General features: G+C 35.1%; 1 protein-coding gene across 1 annotated transcript in view; it reads right to left on the reverse strand.

Moving 5' to 3' along the window:
* The window catches only part of GNAT3 (G protein subunit alpha transducin 3), a 52511-nt gene that overhangs the window by 22669 nt on the left and 6977 nt on the right, over positions 1-22865 (reverse strand). Inside the window, exons 2-3 of the mRNA XM_025873338.2 lie at positions 7987-8029; positions 2140-2281 (exon numbers count right to left, since the gene is read on the reverse strand). Coding sequence (XP_025729123.2) covers positions 2140-2281; positions 7987-8029 — 185 coding nt within the window. The remainder of the gene's footprint in view (positions 1-2139; positions 2282-7986; positions 8030-22865) is intronic.

The following is a 22865-nucleotide window of genomic DNA, read 5'->3' on the forward strand; positions in this document are numbered from 1 at the left end:
CTTCTGTAATAGTCCTTGAAACTTAATGAAAAAAGCACTAAAGTTTTGTGGATAAAGAAACCCAAATGTAGAGAGATTAAGTAACTCATCCAAATTTACAGAACCAGTAACCAATAAAGCTTATGGACATTTTCCTTTAGGACTATAATGTAAAAATATATAAATTATATAAATAGCTAAATTGAAAGCTATAGAAAACTACTTTCAGAGTACACACACATAGATGTTTAGCAATTAATCTGTCAAAGAAACAGTTCAAGCCAGGTATTGAGTATATTAATCTTAAAATCAAATACTAAAGAAGGTCACTGAAATTACTATAGTTTTCAACAACTGAAATAAAAATTTGAGTTACATAGTACCTGCCAACTGATGTTTGACACTTAAGGGCATAGGTCGTCCTGAGAAGTCGTATCAGTCCTTCGGTGCTGCATAAATTACTCTTTTACCATTTAATGTACAGTTTGAATAAATTGCATTTATCTTAATTTTCAGTCAGCATAGTGGCAGCAATCTACAGAGTCTATATTATTTTCACTCCACCTGCATGCCAGATCATTACGATGTTAATCAGTGGGGGATTAGCAATCATTCCTGATCATTAAAAGTATTTTTATAAAAATCCCTGCATTGGGAAAAGCATTCTAAGGGAAGCCAGAATTGGGTTTTGTCCAAAACACTGGCTATGCAATGCAAGCCACCTTGCTAATCTTCTTTGACTTTTATTTTTCACATCTTTAAATATGAGGCTTATACCAGGTTGTTTCTGAAGGGCCAATTTAAAGTCTCAGATCCTTAGAAACAGCCAAGGTCAGAGGGATAACCAAACTACCCTTAAATAAAAAGGGGATCACCAAGTCATGGAATGGTAAAGAATGCAAGGATATTGGAGTTGAGCTCTTGCAAGTTCCCCTCTTATATGTGAGTGGGAAACTGTAACTTAAAGAAGGAGATGACTTACTGGAGCCCACTTTGAGGAAAACTAAAAATGGAAGAGGAGTCTAGCCGAACTCCTGACTCTGCTTTACAAAGGATCTGCCCTGAGAACATACTTAGAATTTTTGTGCTCTTTGTTGGAAAATGGCAGAACAAGATGAGGGTTTACCATTTCCTTTAAAATTAACAGCATGAAAGAGGTATTTTTCTTTTTATACTAATGGTGTCCAATGGTAATTTACATGGTCTAACCCTAAACTTCTGGAGGGGTAGGAAGAGGAAAGTACAAGGGTCATATTCTTCTCTATACTTAACATGCTGTTCCTCTCTTTCTTATTGTAAGTGTACAAGGTATCTAAGTTACACTGGGAGCAGTTCAGTTGATATCATCTGGGGGCACCCAGCTGCTCCAGGACTGGACAAATGGAAATGAGTGTTTTCCTGTTGATTGTACACTATTACTCCTTTTTTGCGTGTGGTTAACTATTGTTCTTTGGAGAACGCTATATATATAGTTGCCAACTAAAATAGTTCTATATGCTTGCACATAAACGGTTTGAAACTAAGTGGGCTTTTAATGTATTTTAACATAAAATAATTATATTACAAAATATAAAATAGAATGAAATGAAACTGTTTAGATGCTACCTTATAAACATAACTCTGACTACTTGAATATATTTATTACACAAAAATCTTACTTAGTCACACAATTTGGAATTCTTTTTTAAAAAATTAACACTGTAAAATAATAAGTTCCCTGCCCAACATTGTCTTATAATTATTGTTGAACAATAATGATAATTAGAATATTATTACTATTACTACAATGTTATGAATATAATTATAATCACTCCATGAAATGACTCATAATTAGACTAGGAAAATAAAAGTAGAGCTATTGCAGTTTGATTTTATGGGATGAACTCTTCTGTATTTAGTAAACATCAATATTTTACTCTAATACAGTACATTATTTGATAACACGTTTGATTCCTGGGAGAAAATGCTGAATAATATTATGGCACACAAAGTTTCACTTAAAGAAAAAAAGGATATCTTACACTAAACAGAATTAAAGTTCCCCAAATTCATATTTTATATTCTTGAATTTTTGGTATAGATTAGTACTACAAATTTAGTTCTGTTTTACAGCTCAAATTCCATTGTAGGACTACAACTGTCATTTATTTGCATACTTACTGCACTTGTGGGGTTTACATAATCAATCTGGAGGGTAGTCATGGCTTTCACAATAGCTAGGATGGATTGCAATGTATTACTGTATATTACTGCTTTGAACTCCATGCATTCTTGCTCACTGTAACCATTCTTATGGATGATCCTATAATTTAAAAATGAAACGCTTTTGTGAGTTGAGCAGTTTTTAAAAATAATATTAAAACACAGCAACAATAATTTGCTTGACTAAAATTCCGGTATATATTTGTTACAAAAAATATTGTCCATATGTACATGTTAAATCTGAACAATTACATGGCTTTGGACTTTTATTATTATCATTGGGACTTAATACAATATTTTCTTTCTGAGCTCCTTGTGCAAAATATAAAGAGGACTTAGAATTTGCCCAAAGTAAACCAGTATTTAAAATGAGTAAATCATGAGAATTTTACTTAGAAAGCTTATTATTTTCAAAAAATAAATTTCCAGTTTCCCGGGACAAAGATACATACAGAGTTCTGAAACTAGTCTTTATAACGTGATGTCTAGAGGAAGCAAAGTAATTTAGTAGAACATTCATTTCTTTTCCTATCACTTAAGATGCACTGGAAAATAGGAGTGACTGCTTTCTATTTATAGCCTTAACAACGGCATCTTTTTTTTTTTAATGTAGGTAATTACCTGCTATTAAATCCCCTGTAACTTTTCCATCTGTGTATGTGCCACTAGTTCTCAAAGTTGAAAGGCTCACTTTATTTGGCTGAACTCTTCTTTTCCTTCCATTCACTCAGTCAGAACTCAAAGTTTTATTGTTTAGGCATATTAGATTGAAATAGATTTACCTTCAAAAGCTAAAATCTCTGCATATGCTAGTTACTTTATTGCTTCTTTATTGTATAATATGTTATTGCCCCTTTCTTTTTGTTGTTGTTGTTTTTGAAGTTCTTTGTGTACATTAGGCATCATTTTGTAAGTCATATTCTGAAGGGTTTGTGTTTTATCTATCCACAGAGAAGCTTTAGCATAGGGGAAAAAGAATACAAATGCTCCCCAAGATTTTAAAACTTTTTTTTTAATTATGTTATGTTAGTCATCATACAGTACATCATTAGTTTTTGATGCAGTGTTCCATGATTCATTTTTTACATATAACACCCAGTGCTCCATGCAGTATGTGCCCTCCTTAAGCGCCATCACCGGGCTAACCCATCCCCCCCGCCCCCTCTAAAACCCGAATACAAGAATTTCTGCTGTGAAAATAGAGGTAGCCCCTATGTCCATTATTGATTGTTTTTGCCATTTGCTTGCCAGGAATTGCTGTATTTCTATTTTAAGCATGGCCATGTTTATCTTGCTGTATTAAACAAAAACTTTAATAAGTAAATAAAGTAGACAACTAAAGGTTGTAGAAAAATGCAGTAAAATGTCTTTGTGGATAGATCAAGAATAAGTTCATTAAATCTCAGGTCTTTCTCAAAAACTGAAATTGGAAAGTTATTTTAATTACTAAATTAAAATGGCAGTTACCAGTAAACTTGGGGCCATTTAGGTTTTCTTACTGGAACAAGTTCTGATTCCTAACTTTTCATCATAGGGTAAGGAAACATCACAAAGCAAAATGGCAAGAGCGGACTTTAAAAAATCCAGCCGTAGTGGGACTTTAAGCAACGTTGTTTTTCTAGGAACTGCATAAATCCATTTCTGTGAGATAGAGCTTTCTACTTGCAAGCTGATTCCGAAATCTGTTCCAATTAATGAGCTTTTACTGGGCATTTTCTGTAACATACTGCATTATGTGCTAAAAAGAATGAATTATACTTTCTCTCCTCCCCAAAAACCTATAGACTAGAGCTCCACTGTCCAATACAGTAGCCACTAGATGTTAATTAAAATTAAAATAATTCCTCATTCACACTAGCCACATTTCAAATGCTTAATGGCCACATATGACTAGGAGCTGCCATATTGGAGAGCACAGATAGAGAATCTTCCTGTCATCACAGAACATTCTATTGGATAGTACTAGATTATAGAAAGGTAGAGCATAAAATCCATTTTTATGCAGTGTGAGAGTATATAACGACAATGTCTGCAGGTGGTACCATAAACTAGAAAAGAAAAAGTGATAAACTTTATTGGGAGTAGGTATAAGGGATCACAGGAGACTGCCTGGGAGCAGTAATGATCAGTTGAGTTTTCAAGGAGAAGTCGTTATTTCCAGATAATGAAAAGGAAGAACGTTCTAGGCTGAAGGATCCGTATGACCAAATAGATGGTTACCATCATCAGGCTCTCCGTGTGTGCAAAGCATGGTGTTAAGTCCTTTATATGTCTTCTCATTTCTTGCAATTAAGTCCTTTAAAGAAGGTGAAATTGTTACCTACATTTTACAGGAAAGAAATGTAGGCACAGATAACTGAAGGAACTACCCCTAACTTATTCAGTACGTGGTACAGTCGGGCAACGAATGCAGTCTGGTTTGGGAGCCTGTGATCTTAGCTGCTAAACTGTTCTGCCTTCTGTAGTCCACGGAACTATGTGAGTTCAGCATTTCCAGTGCAGAAAGCAGGAAAGGGGAAGTCATGGGACATTAGAGCGAAGAGACAGCTAAGAGCTGGATTCTAAAGTATCTTATGTATCCTTCAAGGAGTCTGTTCTCGGTAGCCCATGAAGAGTACAATTTGGGAAAGAGATGCAGTTTTCTTTTTTAAAGAAATCGGTTGGTGTTGGTGTGGACATTGCAGTGGAAGAAAGAGGAGGGAGGGAAAAAGGGCTTTGCAGGATACTGTATTAATCCAGTTCAGAAATGCGGGGGTTTTAAGCTAAGGCAGAGACAATAGGGATAAATCACACCCTTGAAGACAAGAGTTGTGTAGATGTGGCAAAACTTAGAAAGTGAATGTCAACCTATCTACACCCAGATTAATTGCTTTAGAGACCTCTGCTGCTATAATTCATTGTAGGGACAAGGAGGCCAGATGGGGAGATCACTTAGTGTTGTTTATTCTGATTTGGACCTATCCATAGAATATGGAGGTAGACGTACCTGCTTCCCCAGTTTAGACAAAGTGAATTTGAAAGAAATATCCTGAGACAGTCCGCTTGAAGATGAGAGTAAAAATCACGGTACCTTAGCAGTTTTCATGTGAAGGTATAAAGTAAGCAGAGAAGGGGGCCAAGTGCATTAGATACACCAGCAGTCAGGATGTGGTCAGAGAATCTGAGAATAAAGCAGGCAATTAGGAAGTAAACTAGGAAAGAGTTATTCTAAAAGCCAGGGTGAAGTTTTAGAAGAGAAAAGCCCAGTGGAGTTGAATGGAATTAAAATAGGCACCAGGTGTTATACGCAAACAATGAATCATGGAACACTACATCAAAAACTAATGATGTATGGTGATTAACATAACATGATAAAAATAAAAAAAATAGGAACTCATGATGGGGCGCCTGGGTGGCTCGGTCGTTAAGCGTCTGCCTTCGGCTCAGGTCATGATCTCAGGGTCCTGGGATCGAGCCCCTTGTTGGGCTCCCTGCTCAGTGGGGAGCCTGCTTCTCCCTCTCCCACTCCCCCTGCTTGTGTTCCCTCTCTCGCTGGGTCTCTCTGTCACATAAATAAATAAAATCTTACAAAAAATAAAAAAATAAAATAGGAACTCATGAGCATTCCAGACAAAGTGGCAATTAGGAGATAATACTGATGTTTATAAGGGCAATTGATGTGGCATGCCAGAGGCAGGAGTGATGGAAATGGTTTAAGAGCAAAGGGAAGGTAGAAGAGTGAAGAGACCTAACGGCAATGATTCTTCATGGGGTCTGCCGCGAAAAGGAAGGAGGAGATAGAATGAGGAGACTCTTTGTGACTAACAAAAGCAATACTTGCTCATTGTAGAAAGTGTGAAAAGTCCAGCAGTATTCAAAATGAAGGTGCAATGTAACTTTAAATCCCGGTATTGAGAAATAAATATCATTGAACATTGGCCTATATTCTCCCCTTTTAGAAAACTATTTTGTCATAGTTGAGGTAAAGATGTTTATGCAATTTTGGATCTTAGTTTTTTTAACTAGCGTAAGTATTTTCTGCTATTAAAACTTTCTCATATACTTATAACTTGTAATGGATGCAAAATATTGCAATTGAAAGGTGAATTGTTTCATACTTTTGCAATCTATTTCCTTGTGTTTTATTTTAATTTAGGGTACTTTATTCTATCTCGTATTTCATTATTTTAAATAAGACTAATCTAAATCTCTTGGGTCATAAATGTTCATATTTTCTTGTTTATATTATTTTATTTTTGTGCTTTTTCAAATTTAAATTATTTTACTAAAATTCTCAGAAATATATTTAGATCAATAATTATTATTTTCCCAGTTTCCTATGTAGATTGCAAAAATTATTTCTATAAATTTGCTATAACAAATTATTTTACCGGTAGTAATGAGAAATATTAACTTCTCAAAACCTCACCTTTATTGGGTAATATTATTTAAAATTGTTTGCTAATCTACTAAGATAAAGCATAGCTCATTATTGCTTTAAATAGATATTTGAATTTTGTCTCGTGTGAATTGTTCATAGTCTCTTTCCATTTATATATATTGGGCAGCTTATTTTTCTCACCAGTCTATATGACTGTTTATATTATGATAGTCAATTATATATCATATTCATTATAGATTTTTTCTTTTCTTTTTTAAAACTTATTTATGGTTTATGTATTTAAAAGTTTTAGTTTTTAAATAGCCAAATAATTGCTTATGTCTTGTTTTACTGCATTTAACTTCATAGAGAATGAAGAGGTAAAAAGGTTAGGGATTCGAGCATGATTAGAACCAGAAAGAAAAGAACAGGTGGACACAGTGGGAGTGTGATGGGGGTGGGAGATGATTTGGGTGCACGGATGGAGCTGAGAACCCAAAAGCCGTCTGAGCAATGATCAGGGGAAAGGAGTGTCCTTTTCTTCAAAGACAGAAGAAAAGGAACAAAATTTGGTTGCAAGTACACCTGTCAGGAAATTCCAAAAGTGGGACTTAAATAATTGTTTGTTTGGAATTGCATGACATTATTATTTGAAAAGAAAGAAAAGACCAGTGATTTAGATTCTAAACAGACAATCGCATCATTGACTGGGATATCATTAGGTGACCTATTCCAAAGAACAAGATCCTCCAACATAGAATGAAAAATTAGCCAAAAAAAAAAAAAGACGCTCTTCTTCTCCTATAGCAATAGTTGTCCTTGAAAATTCTCCAGCAGTGACAGAGCCATGAAGTTTTACACGATCCCCTCCACTTACCAATTGAATTTTATTCATTTAGTCATTATATTCTTGAATTTTAGCACTTTTGTGTTTGTTGTCTCATTAAAGAATCCACGTCTATTTCATTATAAAAAGATATTTAAAAAGTAGAGAAAAGAAGTGCAAAAATAAATTGAAATCCACAATGGTAATAACTTTGAATAAGCACTTTATTCCCAGGGAGGCAAAATGCCAATTAAAAATACCATTTCCTCTTAAATTCAACTGGGTCATCGACGGACATATTTTGAAATGTTTATGGCTCCTGCCCACAATACCGAAGCCCTAGATTAGGCCCAGATTAATATATTTAAAACATGACTGCTTTGAGTATTCATCTTGTTGAGAGGCAAAATTTAAAAGAAAAATGGAAACTCCAATACCACACCTAAGTTACACTCCCTGCTAAAGGATAGGAGGAAGACTTGCACGGGAATTGAGTTAGCTCTTCCACCACCTGCATGTATAGACCATCAGTCAGATTTTCCCAAAGTATTTCTTTTTAGACTGGTCGAGTACACAGACGGACTTCAAATATCAAACATGTAAAATGGTGTATACCTACTTCATTTGTTTAACGATTGTACTTTTTCCAGATTCTCCGGCACCTGCAACAGAAAGAAGGGAGTGTTACCAATTGCTACCTTAAATTCATATAGATAATAAAACCTGGGATTGTTACTTTCTTGTGGGTAAATCTTGACCAGACAACTCTCCTGTATAAAGAAGAAAAATAATCTCTGTCCAGTCTTGAAAGATATTAGCTGCCCACTTTCCAGGAGAGCAGAAGAAAATAAAACCCTCTATGATTGATGTTAAATCCAGATACAGGTCCGGCTTCAAGGGAAAGGGTATCTTCTAAAACAAGAAACGTGTACTCTCAGGAAAAAAAAAAAAAATATTATTATTGCCTTTGAACATAATTTGGAAAGCTCATGTCTCCTGGGTTTGCACCCCAAGGAAAGTAGTCCCAACTTTGCAGTCTCTAGAAAACTCTTGTCTCCCAGAATGTCTCCTCATATATCCTATTTGATTAAATAGCAATAAAAAAGAACACTAGACAATTGTCTTTTATTTCCAGAATTGTTTGAAGCCTATTCTAATTGAAGAATGGACTCTTGTCTTTATTATTGTGTTTACCTTAGTACATAGGTGTTTTCTCTTCTGCTTAAATAAAGGAGTTAATAACACTAACAACACTAAGCAAACCTAAAGAGCCTGCAGATAACAATGATGTGGGACTATACGCAAATGGATGCGTACTCCAGGGGGAGGAACAAGGGGCAGCAGTAATACCATAGAGAACCAGTTGCATTTACCTGGAACGTTTATTTTAGTTGATGATATACAATATGCAACTTTATTTTGGTATGTTTGGCAAGCAATGTATAAAGAGATGCAAAATTCACATGATTTTTTTAAAGATTTTATTTATTAGAAAGAGAGAATGAGCAGGGGGTAGGGGCAGAGGGAGAGGGAGAAGCAGACTCCCCGCTGAGCAGAGAGCCCAATGCTGGGCTCCATACCAGGACCTCGGGATCATGCCTGAGCTGAAGGCAGACACTTAACCAACTGAACTACCCAAGCGCCCCAAAATTCACATGATTTTTAAAATACAAAAGATAAAACTTCGATGAAAAAAAATCTGATTCTTTCCAGCTATGTCTCAAGGCCTTTTGAGCATATTTCTCGAGTGTCCTTTGCCATTAATGAGTGTTGACTTGGGAAATGAAACCCAAGAAGTACTGAAATGAAGTGACCTGGGTTTGAGGATTTGGCTTTGTCCCCATGTGTGCACACATATGTGTTTGTGTGGAGCTGCGATATCTTTGGTAAATTCGTTAGCCCCTTAATTTCCTTGTCTATAAACTGAGAATATTTACCTCACAAGATTATTAGAAGACTATGACATAATAAGCATGAATTTATCTGCCAACTACCATGCAAAATAAAACATAGAGCAATGTACTTAAGAATCCAAGGATGAAAGAAATTCTGTGGTGTTTTGCAAAGAGAACAGTGTCAAGATACCCTACATGTACTAGGTGAATGATGCTGAAGCAACCGGGTATTCATGTGGAAAAACAGCACTGACTTTTATATGACAGTAAGCCAAAATTAATTTGAACTGATTCATAAACATGTATGTGTTTCTGTGTATAATGAAACTCTAAAAGTTCTAGAGCAATATGTAGATGCAAAATCTTTCCAAACTTGAAGTAGTCAAAATGCTCTTAGATAGGACATAAAAAAAAACCCAAAAAATTGAAAATTGATAAATTGGACTTGTTCATGGTTAAAAATCTCTGCTCTCCAAACACTATCAAGAAAATAAAATGACAATCCAATGTTTCCTAGGAGGAAACGTTCACACCATGTATGTCAGGCAAAGGACAGGTACCCACATTTATAAAAACTATTGTAAGTTCATAATGAGAAGACATAAAAATCAAATAAAAATTAGGCAAAAAAATTGAACTGATGTTTCTCAAAAAGAGATATATGTGACTAATAATCTTATAAAAAGATGCCCGATATTACTCGTAATTGAGGAAGTGCAAATGGCACCATAGGGAGATGGCATTACATATCCAGTAAAATTGGCTAAAATTTAAGACTCACAATACCAAGTATTGACAAGGACATAGAGCAACTGGAAGACTCTAACATTGCTGGTAGAAAAGTACATAGGATAGCAACTTTGGAATATAGTTGGCAGCTCCTAAGATGTTAAACATAAGCCTATCATATGATCCAGTCATTACACTCCTAGGCATTTACTTCAAATAAATGAAAATGTACATCCTCACAAGGCTTTGTACATGAATGTTCATGAAACTTATTTGATAGCCCCAGAGCAGTAATACCCAAATGCCCATTAACAGGGACAATAAAATGTAGCCTATCTTTATAATGAAATGCTACAAGCAGTAAAAAGGAACACATTATTGACTCATGCAACAACATTAATAAACCTAAAGTAATTATGCTGAGTGAAAGAAGACACAAAAAAGTATATTTATCCCATATATTCCATAGTATATTTGTTTCATTTATATAAAACTCTAGAAAGTACAAACCAAAGCATAGTGACAGAATGCTGACCAGTGCTTCCTACTCGTGGGAGAGGAGAAAGGCAAGGATTGTAAAGGCACTTGAGGAAAATTTGGGAGTGATGAAAATGTTCAGCATCTTTAATCATGGTAATAATGATTTCATGGTGCGTACATCTATCAAAACTCATCAAGTTGTACCCTTTCAGTATTTGTAGTTTATTATATATAGATTTTATCTCAATCTTGCTTAAAAAACCTACATCCTCACCAACTTAGAACAACAACATTGTAGGTCATTATCCAGAATAATACAGAACAGAAAACACCAACAATTTTTGAGGTCTAATAGTGCCATAATATCATTAATGTGTGTTTTCTGAAGTAGGATATTACATATTTATAGTTATACTTTAAACAGGATAAATGCAGTGGGACTCAGGAATGTTCATATAAGAGTGTTGATTAAAATGATGACTAATGTGAGGATGACTGCCATATGAAGAGTCTAAAAATGGATATGACTCTTGAGAGTGAAAATGATGGGAGAATTTGGTTAAAATTACTGCAAGATGTAGGACATATTGTATAGATAAAATGGGATATAACGACATACCTTTTAGTGTATTATCTATGTGATAAATACCTATGTATTTATCTTTAGTGTATCTATGTGATAAATACGTATTTCTCTTTATGGGAAGGAGAAAATTCAGGCAACCACTTGAACTTTGAATGTTCTGATTTTATAGATAGGAGAAAAGCGGAGAGTCACCAAGAGTTGGCAAAACCCGATAAAACAAATTTGTTCATAAAATTTTTAGATACAGTCACCAGTAAATCTTGAAGGTATTGGGGGGGAAGTTCAGCATTTTGTAATTGATATGAAATCATATTTTTTGGAATGTATCCTCAGGTTACAACAAACTTTTCTTAGAAATTTGACATTAAAATATGGTATGTGACCAAGCACCCGAACTAGAATACCAATGGGTAGATTTTTTGGTTTTCTCATCCTAATTTTTGTATCTTTAAGAGAAGCAAGAGACCGATATATTACTGTCAGCTCCAAAAATTGGGTCACAGGACACATTCGAAGTCTCTGTGTGCCTGTTAATTTTGGCAGTTTTAAAATTTCCTAGGAAAAATCCTAATTCAGGAAAACTAATAAACATATATCCCTTACCAGCATGGCGGTCAACTGCCTTGTTTTACCTCTGTTTTTATGTAAGCAAAAGTAATATGACTTTTGGTAACCCGGAATCTCAGAATTTTATTGAAATTTATATCAAAATATGTATTGAATCAGAGGACCCTGCCTACCCTGTTTCAATTTTTAACTCCACTGTCACTCACTTTATTCTATTTTCCCTACTCCACTTTTTTCAAGCGCTTATCTTATTCTACAAACTTACAGATTACTCACATGCTGTTTTTAATTTTTCTTGTCTGTCTTCCAATGCTGTGAGGTTAACTGCGCAAGGGCGGGGGTTTTTGTTTTGCTCCCTGATGGATCTAAAGCATCTAGAAGAGTGCCTAATCGTAGAATTTCAATGCAATAAATGAATTCTTTAAATTTGTGGTTCAAAAATACAATTTTGCCCTCTGTCTTGTATATTATATTTTTCACATTGCAACATTTCTCCCTGATTGGCACTATTTTCTTAAGCCATGATAAACAGATATAATGACAGCTAAATTAAATTCTACCTCACAATGAACTTGTATTGTCTCAGCCTATCTAAGTGGATCTAGCTCCTGCAGTTTATCTGCAACGGCTGCGCACCTTATATAGCCAGGATATCAGAGTGGCAAAGCTATGGGAAATGAAATTTTATTGCCTGGTGGGGATAAATGGATTCTTCTTCTTGGGTAAGCCTCTGGCATACTTCTCCTTATGGCTTTATGCTAGTGTGGTCTACACCACACAGCATAAAATTTGACGAATGCAAAATCAACCACAGCAATTTGCTAATCTTTCTTTGACTGACAGATGGAGCAAAACCATCTCATTTAATAGTGACTGCTATGTCCAAGAGTGAAACTTCTGGGGATCAAATAAAAATCACATTAAAATATCACCTCACCAATCTTCAGAAGACAACTGGCTATATTATTTTGCATGGTTGAGCATTGCTTGTTTGCAACAGTGGTAAGAGCAAATCGATGAGCTTTGTACAACATCGTGGTTTGCTGGCTTCAGAAAATTTGCTATTTTGCTCCAGGCTGTGCATTACTTTGGAAAAATAAAAAAGTTATCCGGCAAGATTATAAAACTGTTCTTGGTAGTTTTGTTTTAAATTCTCTAACAGTAGATGTGGACATGAGAAATTATAGCATCAGCCTCTATAGGTGACATATTTGGAGAATATCTCACTTCTTCATATTTATATTTATATTATTTATATTTATGTTTATATTTATATTTATGTTAATAACTTTGCTATATGGAAAATTACAGAGTGATAGGGATGTGGGAGGAAAGCCGACGGGCCCAATAGGAACTCCCTTGCTTGTTCATGCAGGTGTATTTAGTCTTAGATTTTGTTGAATCAGAATGGAAATAGTGTGGGGGGGGAAACTTTGGAGAAAATCTGAGACTGAGAAAAGGAGCTCATCTCTATTATATTTAATTGTGAAGCATACTGACAACACTAAGATCTGGCACATTTCCAAAATTATTTCTGAGTCTAGAGGGTATCTTATTATAAAATGATTCTTTCTAGGTTAGCTGATCATTCATGACCTTTCTTGGGTAAGCAGAATAATCAGTCATGTTTAAAAAATAGTATGTAAGTTTTTTTTTAAATGAAACTACATATGAAATGAGTATTTTCTTTGGAAGACTTTACAAAAGGTATCTGGAACATTTCTTGCTCTATGTAGTGACTCCAGTCTTTTATATGAAGGTCTAGTACAGTCAGCTACAGGATTAACAGGAAAATTCCTGAAGAAAAGCGAATCTCTCTAAAATCTCATTTATTATCTGAAACTCTATTATAAAGTTATTTCCAAAATAAATTATCAAGTCCCATATTCACAATGATTCTGGGTCATAGTTCACAATAACCATTCCATTCTTGTATGATGAGATCATGTTACAGAGTCAAATATAGACATCAAAACAGCGTGTTCACATAGGCTGAGGGCATCCAGAAATAATCTCTTCCTTCCAAATTGGTCATCACTAAAATTATTTTCTGGGTCAAGGGGTACTAGGGGAATTTTATTTCTTGGAAGGGAATAATGTTTCAAATAATTAAATATTTCGGTTTATGCCTCATATTTTAATACTTATAAATTATTCCTGGGAATTAGAGATTTTATTCCACATTTTTATTTGCAAATATTCAAAACAATTTTGAAGCTGTATAGATACTTGTAACTGAACTTCAGCTGAACACATGCATTTGCTAAAAGAGGCAAAATGAGAATAAACACTCCAACTTGTTATCCTGCATAAGATTTCTTGTAGGTGGTTTTAAAAATCACACAACTGTGCAGTAGAATAAAACCTCAGAAATCAGCCAGTTACCTATGCATATCTCTTCATTCCATGCATGAGAAAAATGGGTCCAGTAGAAATTTTGATACTCACCCAAAGTCCCACATCTACCTTAAAACAGAGAAGCTCTGTCTTCTGACTCCCATATTAATGCTGTAATGTTGCTTTTTTTTAAAAAAAAAATAAGTACTGGTAATGTCAATATCAATATGATTTCAACACAGAAATTATTTTAAATTCCTTCATTTTAAATTAAATGAAAGCAGTATCCTTTTCATAGATCCTGGTATGCAGTGTCTGCTTGTCATGCATTTATAGACTGCAGCATGGAAGGTTTTTAGGGTAGCCCTTTTGAACAACTTAATTTTATTGCAGGGACTCTTCCTCTTTCTTATGGAGCAACAACAAAATTATCTGTTTCTTCTGCATGACAGCCCTTCAAATCGTCTAGACTGAAAGTAGGAAAATGTGATAAGCATTTTGGAATTAAACAAATGTGGGCTCGCAGTTATTTCTGACTTTGGAGATCTTGATCAAATTTAATCAGAGAGTCAGTTTTCTCCTTTATAAATGGAGCTATTAGTATCTACCTCTGAGGGTCGGGACAGGTTAAATTAGAGATATGAAATACCCAGGACATACTTCAACTCATGGTGAGTTCTCAACATTTTCTCTTAACTGAAGCATGCTCTCTTTTCTAAGAGACTTTTCAAGTTTAATATGTTCTGTTCCTTTAATCCTTTCTCGTGGAACGTGATATTTAGACCCATTCCACTCGAACTGTGCTCCATGTGAAAGCCAGTGTATGAAGTACTGGTACTGAAAATTGTGTCTTAGATATCAGGAGATTTACCAACATGACTGATATTCTGATGTGGTAGGATAGGAATGTAACCTAGGCTGCCCTTGCTCTTGGTGCTTGTTTTTAAATAGAATGCTTAATTCGGAGCATGATTCATTTGCCGCCTTTTTTTTTTTTTTTTCTGTATCATTATCACATTCTTGACCTATATTGAGTTTGGAGTATTTAAGATTTTTCTACTTTTCTTCCACACCACCTCTTAGCAAACAGATTCTTTCATATAGTACACATGTATCCTCTTTTTTTAAACCTCACTTGAAGATTTCTGTTAAATTCCATTTTGTTTATTTGGACCAATCATTTCTGGTAGTTCGAGTCAGTTAGAATTTTGATTTTGTTTGTCACTATATGTTGCCAAACTCTGAATCTTACTTGAGTGTGAAATGCTGCCTATCCACCTTCACCTGAATCCCTGATAGGAGCATTGAATAGGAAAGGGTGAGGGGCAGGAAACTACATCAAGTGCCTGAATCATCACGAGCCCTTGTTCACTCTTTGTAGTAACAACGTTAACAGTGTAGTGAACAGGGCTAACAGTAGTTAACTATGGCAACCACTGAAGGGTTTTATACATACTACTTATCTGGTTAAGGGAATTGCCTTTATAGCTTGTTTGATAAGAATTTTTATCAGGAATGGATGAAGGAAGTTTATTATTTGTGTTTGGTTCAGCTTTTAACATAACTATAATGATTTTTCTCCTTTAATGTGAGAATGTAGTGAATGATATTAATGTTCTAATACTATTTTAACCATACATTCTTGAGATAACCCCCCCGCCCACACATACACTTTTTTTTCTTATATTTTATGCATTGTCAGAATCAGCTTGCCGATATTGGCTTTGGTCTTTGGATTTATGTTTCTAAGGAGGGAGATAGGCCCGTCACCGTCTGTTAAATTTTGTTGTCAAGGTTATCAAATAATGCATTAAGAGGTATTTCTTTCTTTATGTAAATTTTAAATGATTTGTTCATGAGATAATTGGTCGGATTTACTTGTAAAGTCATATACTGAATTTGTAGATAAATTTGTACATTTTCTTTTGCCAGATAATAAACAGCATCTCAATGTACACTTATTTTTCCCAGACATTTTATTCTAATAATCTTAAAACCTGCAGAAGTTTGAGAAAATAGTACATTGGAAACCTCTATTTTATTTTTTAAATTGAAGTATAATTAACATACAGTGTTACATTAGTTTCAGGTATACAACATATTGATTCAACAGTTCTATTCATTCTTCAATGGTATATATTGAGTGTATAATAAATGCTCACCAAAATAGGTATATTCATCCTCTGTCACCGTACAGTGTTATTACAATAGTATTGACTATATTCCCTCTGCTGTACTTTTCATCTCCGTGACTTATATACTTCATGACTGGAAGCTTGTAATCTTCTTTATCTGTTTCGTCCGTCTTCCCAACGCACTACTCCTCTGGCAACCACCACTTCTCTGTATTTAAGAGTCTGTTTGGTTTTTGTTTGTTCACATGTTTTGCTTTTTAGATTCCACATAGGAGTGAAATCATATGGTATGCATCTTTCTCTGACTTGTGTTACTTAGCATGATACCTCTAGGTCCATTCATGTTGCAGACGGCAAGATTTCATTCTTCTTTATGGCTGAGTGAGAGTCCATTGTATTTACCACATCTTATTTATCCATTTAGCAATTGGTAGACGCTTGGGTTGCTTTTTATATATTGTCTATTGTAAATGATGCTGCAGTAAATAGAGGGGTGCATATGTCTTTTCAAATTAGTGTTTTCATTTTCTTTGGGTAAATATCCAGCAGTGAAATTACTGGATCATGCAACATTTCAATTTTTAATTTTTTGAGGAAACTGCCAGCTGTCTTCCACGGTGGCTGCACCAACTTCCATTCTCACCAACAGTGCATATGGGTTCCCTTCTCCACATCCTTGCCAACACTGGTTATTTCTTGTCTTTTTTGATACTAGCGTTTCTGACTGGTATGAGGTGATAGGTCACCGTGGTTTTGGTTTGCATTTCCCTGAATCCCATGGTTTCGATTTGCATCACTGATGATGATTAGTGATATGGAGCATCTCTTAATGTGTCTGTTGGCCATCTGTAGGTCTTTGGGAAAATGTCTATTCAGGTTCTTTGTCCATTTTTTAATTGGATGATGATGATGATGATTTGGTATTGAGTTATATAAGGTCTTTATACATTTTGGATGTTAACTCCTTATCAGAGATAACATCTGCAAATATCTTGTCACATTCACTAGGTGGCCTTTTTGTTGATGGTTTCCTTTACTGCGCACATATATTTATGTTTTTTTATTTTGTTGTAGTCCCAGTAGTTTATTTTTGCTTTTGTTTCCCTTGCCTGAGGAGACATTTCCATAAATAAATTGCTAAGAGTGATGTCCCTGAGATTACTGCCTTTTTTTTTTTTTCCAGGAGTTTTATGTTTTGGATCTCCCATTTAGGTCTTTAATCCATTTTGAGTTTATTTTTGGAGTCTAGTTTCATTCTTTTGCATGTACTCTCCACTTTTCCCAGCACCATTTATTGAAAAAGCTGTCTTTTCCCCATTGTACCTTCTTTCCTCCTTAGTCCTATGACTATGATTAATTGCTCTTATAGGCATGTGTTTATTTCTTGGCTCTCTATCCTGTTCCATTGATCTATTTGTCTATTTTTGTGCCTGTGCCATACTGTTTTGAATACTAAAACTCAATAGTATATCATGAAATCTGTGATTGTGATGCCTCCAGCTTTGTTCTTTCTCAAAATTGCTTTCGTTATTTAGGGTTTTTGTGATTTCATAAATATTTTAGGATAATTTATTCTAGTTCTGTGAAAAATACCATTGGTATTCTGCTAGAAATTGAATTGAATCTGTAGATTGCTTTGGGTAGTATGGGCATTTTAATGGCATTAATTCTTTCAGTGCATGAGCATTGAACCCATAGGTTTGTGTTGTCTTCAATTTCTTTCCTCAATATTGTATAGTTTTCAGTGTATAGGTCTTTCACCTCCTTGGTGAAATTTATTCCTAGGTATTTTATTCTTTTTGGTGCAATTGTAAATGGGACTTTTTAAAAGTCTGCTACTTCATTGTTCGTGTATAGAAATGCAACTGATTATGTATATTAATTTTGTATGCTGTAAATTTACTGAATTAATTTATCAGTTCTAGTAATATTTTTGGTGGAATCTTTGGGGGTTTCTACATATAGTAACATGTCATCTGCAAATAGTGAGTTTTACTTCTTCCTTACCAATTTGGATGCCTTTTATTTCTTTTTCTTGTCTGATTGCTGTGCCCGGAACTTCCAGTACTGTGTTGAATAAAAGTTGTGAAGTGAATATCTTTATCTTGTTCTTGATCTTAGAGGAAAAGTTTTTAGTTATTCACCATTGAGTATGTTTCCTGTAGGCCCACTTTGTTAAAAGTTCTCATCATGGATGTATATTCTATTTTGTCAAAAGCTGTTTTCAGATGAACATGTGTTTTTTATCCTTTCTCTTATTAATGTGATATTTCATGTTGATTTTGTGAATATTGAACCACCCTTGCATCCCTGAAATAAATTCCACTTGATTGTTGGTGAGTGATTCTTTTAATGTATTGTTGAATTCAATTTAATATTTTTTAAGGACTTTTGCATGTACGTTCATCAGAGATACTGGCCTGGTAGTTCTTTTTTTTTTTTTTTTTTTTTTGTGGTGTCTTTGTCTGGTTTGGTATTACAGTATGCTGGTCTTATAGAAGGCATTTGGAAGTTTTCCTTCCTCTTCTATTTTTTGGACTAGCTTGAGAAGAATAGGTATTCACTCTTAATGTCTGGTAGAATTTACCTTTGAAGGCATCTGGTCCCAGACTTTTGTTTGTTTTTTAAATCCATTTGGTCACCCACACCTTTTGACTAGAGCATATAGTCCATTTACATTTAAAGTAATTATTCATAGGTATGTACTTATTGCCATTTTGTGGATTGTTTTCTGGTCGTTTTTGTAGTTTCTTCTTCTTTCTTTCTTTCCTTTCTTCTCTTGCCCTCTTCCCTTGTAATTTGATGGCTTTCTTTAAATGTTACACTTGTATTCCTTTCTCTTTATTTTTTGTGTATCTGCTACAGATTTTTGATTTATGATTACCTTTAGGTTGATATATAACATCTCACATGTACAGTAGTCTGTATTAAGCTAATAGTCATTAAGTTCAAGCACATTCGAAAAACATGAAATTTTCCCTCCCTCATTGATGTTTTATGTATATAAAGTTATACTTTATATATGTAATTTTCTATATCCCTTGACTTATTTTTGTAGATATAATTGATCTTAACCACTTTTGTGTTTTAACTTTCACACTGGCTTTATAAGTGAGAAATCCATTACCTTTACTCTATATTTGCTTTTACCTGTGAAATATTTTCCTTTGAAAATTTTCATCTAGTTATGACCTTTTCTTTCCACTCAAAGAATTTCCTTTAACATTACTTGTAAGGCTGATTTAGTGGCAATGAACTCCTCTAACTCCGTTCATCTGAGAAGCTCTGTATCTCTCCTTCTATTCCAAATGATAACCTTGCTGGGCATAGTATTCTTGGTTGCAGGTTTTTACCTTTCTTGGAATATATTATGCCCCTCTCTTCTGGTCTCCAATGTTTCTGCTGAAAAATCTGCAAAGAGCCTTATGGGGTTGCCCTGTATATAACGGTTTTCTTTTTTTTCTAGCTGCTTTTAAAATTCTCTCGTTATCATTACTTTTTGTTATTTTTAATTATTATGTGTCTTGACATGGACCTCCTTGGGTTAATCTTGTTAGGGACTTTCTGTGATTCCTGGTCCTGAATGTTTGTTTCCTTTCTCAGACATGATTACTCTTGATGATGTCACTGAGTTCCCTTAAATGATTCCCATTTTTTACTCTTTTTGCTGTTCAGCTTGCTTGCTTTCCATTGCTCTCTGCTACATTGCTGATTTGTTCTTCTGCATCTTCCAATCTGCTCTTGATTCCCTCTGGAGTATTTTTTTTATTTTCACTATTGAATGCTTCATCTCTGACTGATTCTTTTTTATATTTTATATCTTTGTGAAAGCTCTCACTGAGTTTATCCATTCTTCTCAAGTCCAGTGAGTATCCTTAGGACAATTACTTTGAATTCTCTACCACACATATTGTTTATCTTTGTTTCACTTAGCTTTTTTTTGCTGTGATTTTGTCTTATTCTTTCATTTGAGACCTATTCCTCTGTCTCATTTTGTCTAACTCTATGTTTGCTTCTGTGCACAAGGGTGATCAGATACATCTCCTGGTCTTCAAAATAGTGGCCTTGTGTAGAAGAGGTCCTGTGGTACCCTGTATCACAATGCCCCCCACCAGTCACCAGAACCAGATGATCCAGGGTATCTCCTGTGTGGCTGCATGTGCCCTACTGTCGTCACTGAGCTGTGCTTGTTTTCTGCCCAGCCAGCTGCTATGTATTGGGTGCAGACATATCCAGTGGCAGGGCTTGCTCCCTGTGCAGACAGCTAGGAAGCTTGGATGCAGGAATTGTGGTGTGCTGGTGTCGGGGGTTATCTTCCCTTCTTCCCAAGACAGGAATCATTTTGGAACGGTGCCGTTCCCTGCTGGGGCTGCTTGCACAGTGTGGTGGTGGTGGGGGGGGGGCTCTTTAAGGGCAGAGACTCAGTTTCCTATTGCCTTCTGACTCTCCTGGAGTTAAGCCCACTGATTTTTAAAGTAATTGGAGTTAAACCCCACTGATTATAAAACCTCTCAAATTTAAGCCCCACTGGTTTTCAAAGCCAGACCTTATGGAAACTTGTCCTCCCACTGTGAGTTCTCAGTTCCTGGGGTACCTGGGGTGGAATTTGATCCTCTTGCTTTGCTGCACTTGTGGTGTCCCTCCTGTTTGTGGTTAGTCTCACCGGGGGTTTGGGTCACAACTGCATCTTCACTGCTCCTGCCCTTTTTGATGTGGACTCCTCTCTACAATTAACTGTGGAAGGTCTCTTTGGCCAGTCTTCAGGTCATTGTCGGAGTTAGTTGCATATGTGTAGCTATTCTCTCAGTGTGTCCAAGGAACAGGTGAGCTGAGCATCCTCCTACTGTACCATCCTCCCTGGACTCCCCTAAACACCTATATTTTGTATCATTTACCAATTGTTAACGTTTTGTCATGTTTCTTTTCTTTCATATATATATGAAATAATGATATATATGTATTTACATATATATAATATGCTTTGTTTTGCTGAACCTCCGAAAGCATCACTTTACCCAGAAATACTTCAGAATGCATAAGAATAAGGCCATTTTTTTTCTATAAAATCACAATACTAGTTTCATGTTTGAGAAAATTTATATTAATCCAAAATGTGATCTGGTATTTTTATATTCAGTTTTATCTGATTGTTCCAAAAAATGTTTTTCATACCTTTTATAGTTCTTGGATCCAAGATCCAGTCAAGGTTTATATATTCCTTCTGGTTATTATGCTATTTAAATTTGTTCAATTTAGAATATCTCCATTTTCATATTGTTTTTATTTTGTTTTTATGACATTAGCATTTTTGGAAGGTCTAGGGTAACTTCTTTATTTATTTACTTTTTTAAAGATTTATTTATTTGACAGAGAGAACACGAGAGCAGGAACACAAGCAGGGGGAGTAGGAGAGGGAGAAGCAGGCTTCCCGCGGAGCAGGGAGCCCGACGCGGGGCTCGATCCCAGGACCCCGGGATCATGACCTGAGCCAAAGGCAGACGCTTAATGATTGAGCCACCCAGGGCCCCCTAGGATAACTTCTTATATAATGTCCAGTATTCTGTATTTATCTGATTAGATTCAACATAAATATTTTAGCATAAATATGATATAAATAATATGGGTTTTTTGTGCATCACATCAGTATGCTTATGGTGTTAGATATATTTCTATGACTATTAGTATGTCTGAGTACCTATTTCTGTGATAGAATACTAATAAGCATCACAAATCCGTAAAATACCTTATCAGGCAAACTAAGCATGTTTTATTCGTGAGAAATATTGTGGCTATGTACTATCTTTTCTAATGAAATTTTATTTAAGTACTTCCAATTTTATACTTGTTTCAAAAATATAATGTTTAAAAGATGATATGAGCCTTTTTGGATTTTAAGAAGTATTTTAAAAATATGTCATCTTTCTTATTACTATATGTTTTAGGCTGGAAAGGGAAGAAACTAAAATACAGAATTATGTGGTTTTCCCCAAAGAGGCCTATTTTAATTAGAGATAAAGATGATAGATAGATTTGTCTAAGTATTCATTAATTGTGGAACAGGCATTTAAACACCTTTTTATTTTTAAATAATAAAGTTTTTAAAAAAAAGGGCCTTGGTTAATTACATGGTTATTTTATCCACATTTGATGATTGGGCAAAGGAAAACAGAGGATTGAATATATCAAATCTCTAGTGCTTACTGGAGTTGTCCCTCCTGGTTTCCAGACCCATATATTCATCTATTTAATAGGTATCTCCACTTGGTTGTGCTATAAACATCACCCATTTGAATGTCCTAAATCATTTCTCCTTTCGTATCTTCCCCAACTTAAACTTTGTCTTGCCTTTCACATACCGATGAATAAAATGATCACCATATTCAATTTCACCTTTAATCATTCCTTTCACTTAAAACCCATATGCAGGGGCGCCTGGGTGGCTCAGTTGGTTAAACCGCTGCCTTCGGCTCAGGTCATGATTCCAGAGTCCTGGGATCGAGCCCAGCATTGGGCTTCTTGCTCAGCGGGGAGCCTGCTTCTCCCTCTCCCTCTGCCTGCCTGCCGCTCCCCCTGCTTTTGATCTCTCTCTCTCTCTCTCACTATCTCTCTCTCCATGTCAAATAAATAAATAAAATCTTAAAAAAAAAAAAAAAACAACATATGCAGTCAGCTAGCAAGTTCTGTTCACCTTGTCTCTGGATGTCCCTCAAATCTTACTTCCAAACTTGTAATTTCCACCTTAACTTACAATCTCATCAAGTATTTGCAT

This window comes from Callorhinus ursinus, unplaced genomic scaffold (genome assembly GCF_003265705.2).
Source record: "Callorhinus ursinus isolate GAN/ISIS: 27379988/994484 unplaced genomic scaffold, GSC_fseal_2.0 scaffold12, whole genome shotgun sequence".
Taxonomy (NCBI): Eukaryota; Metazoa; Chordata; class Mammalia; order Carnivora; family Otariidae; genus Callorhinus; species Callorhinus ursinus.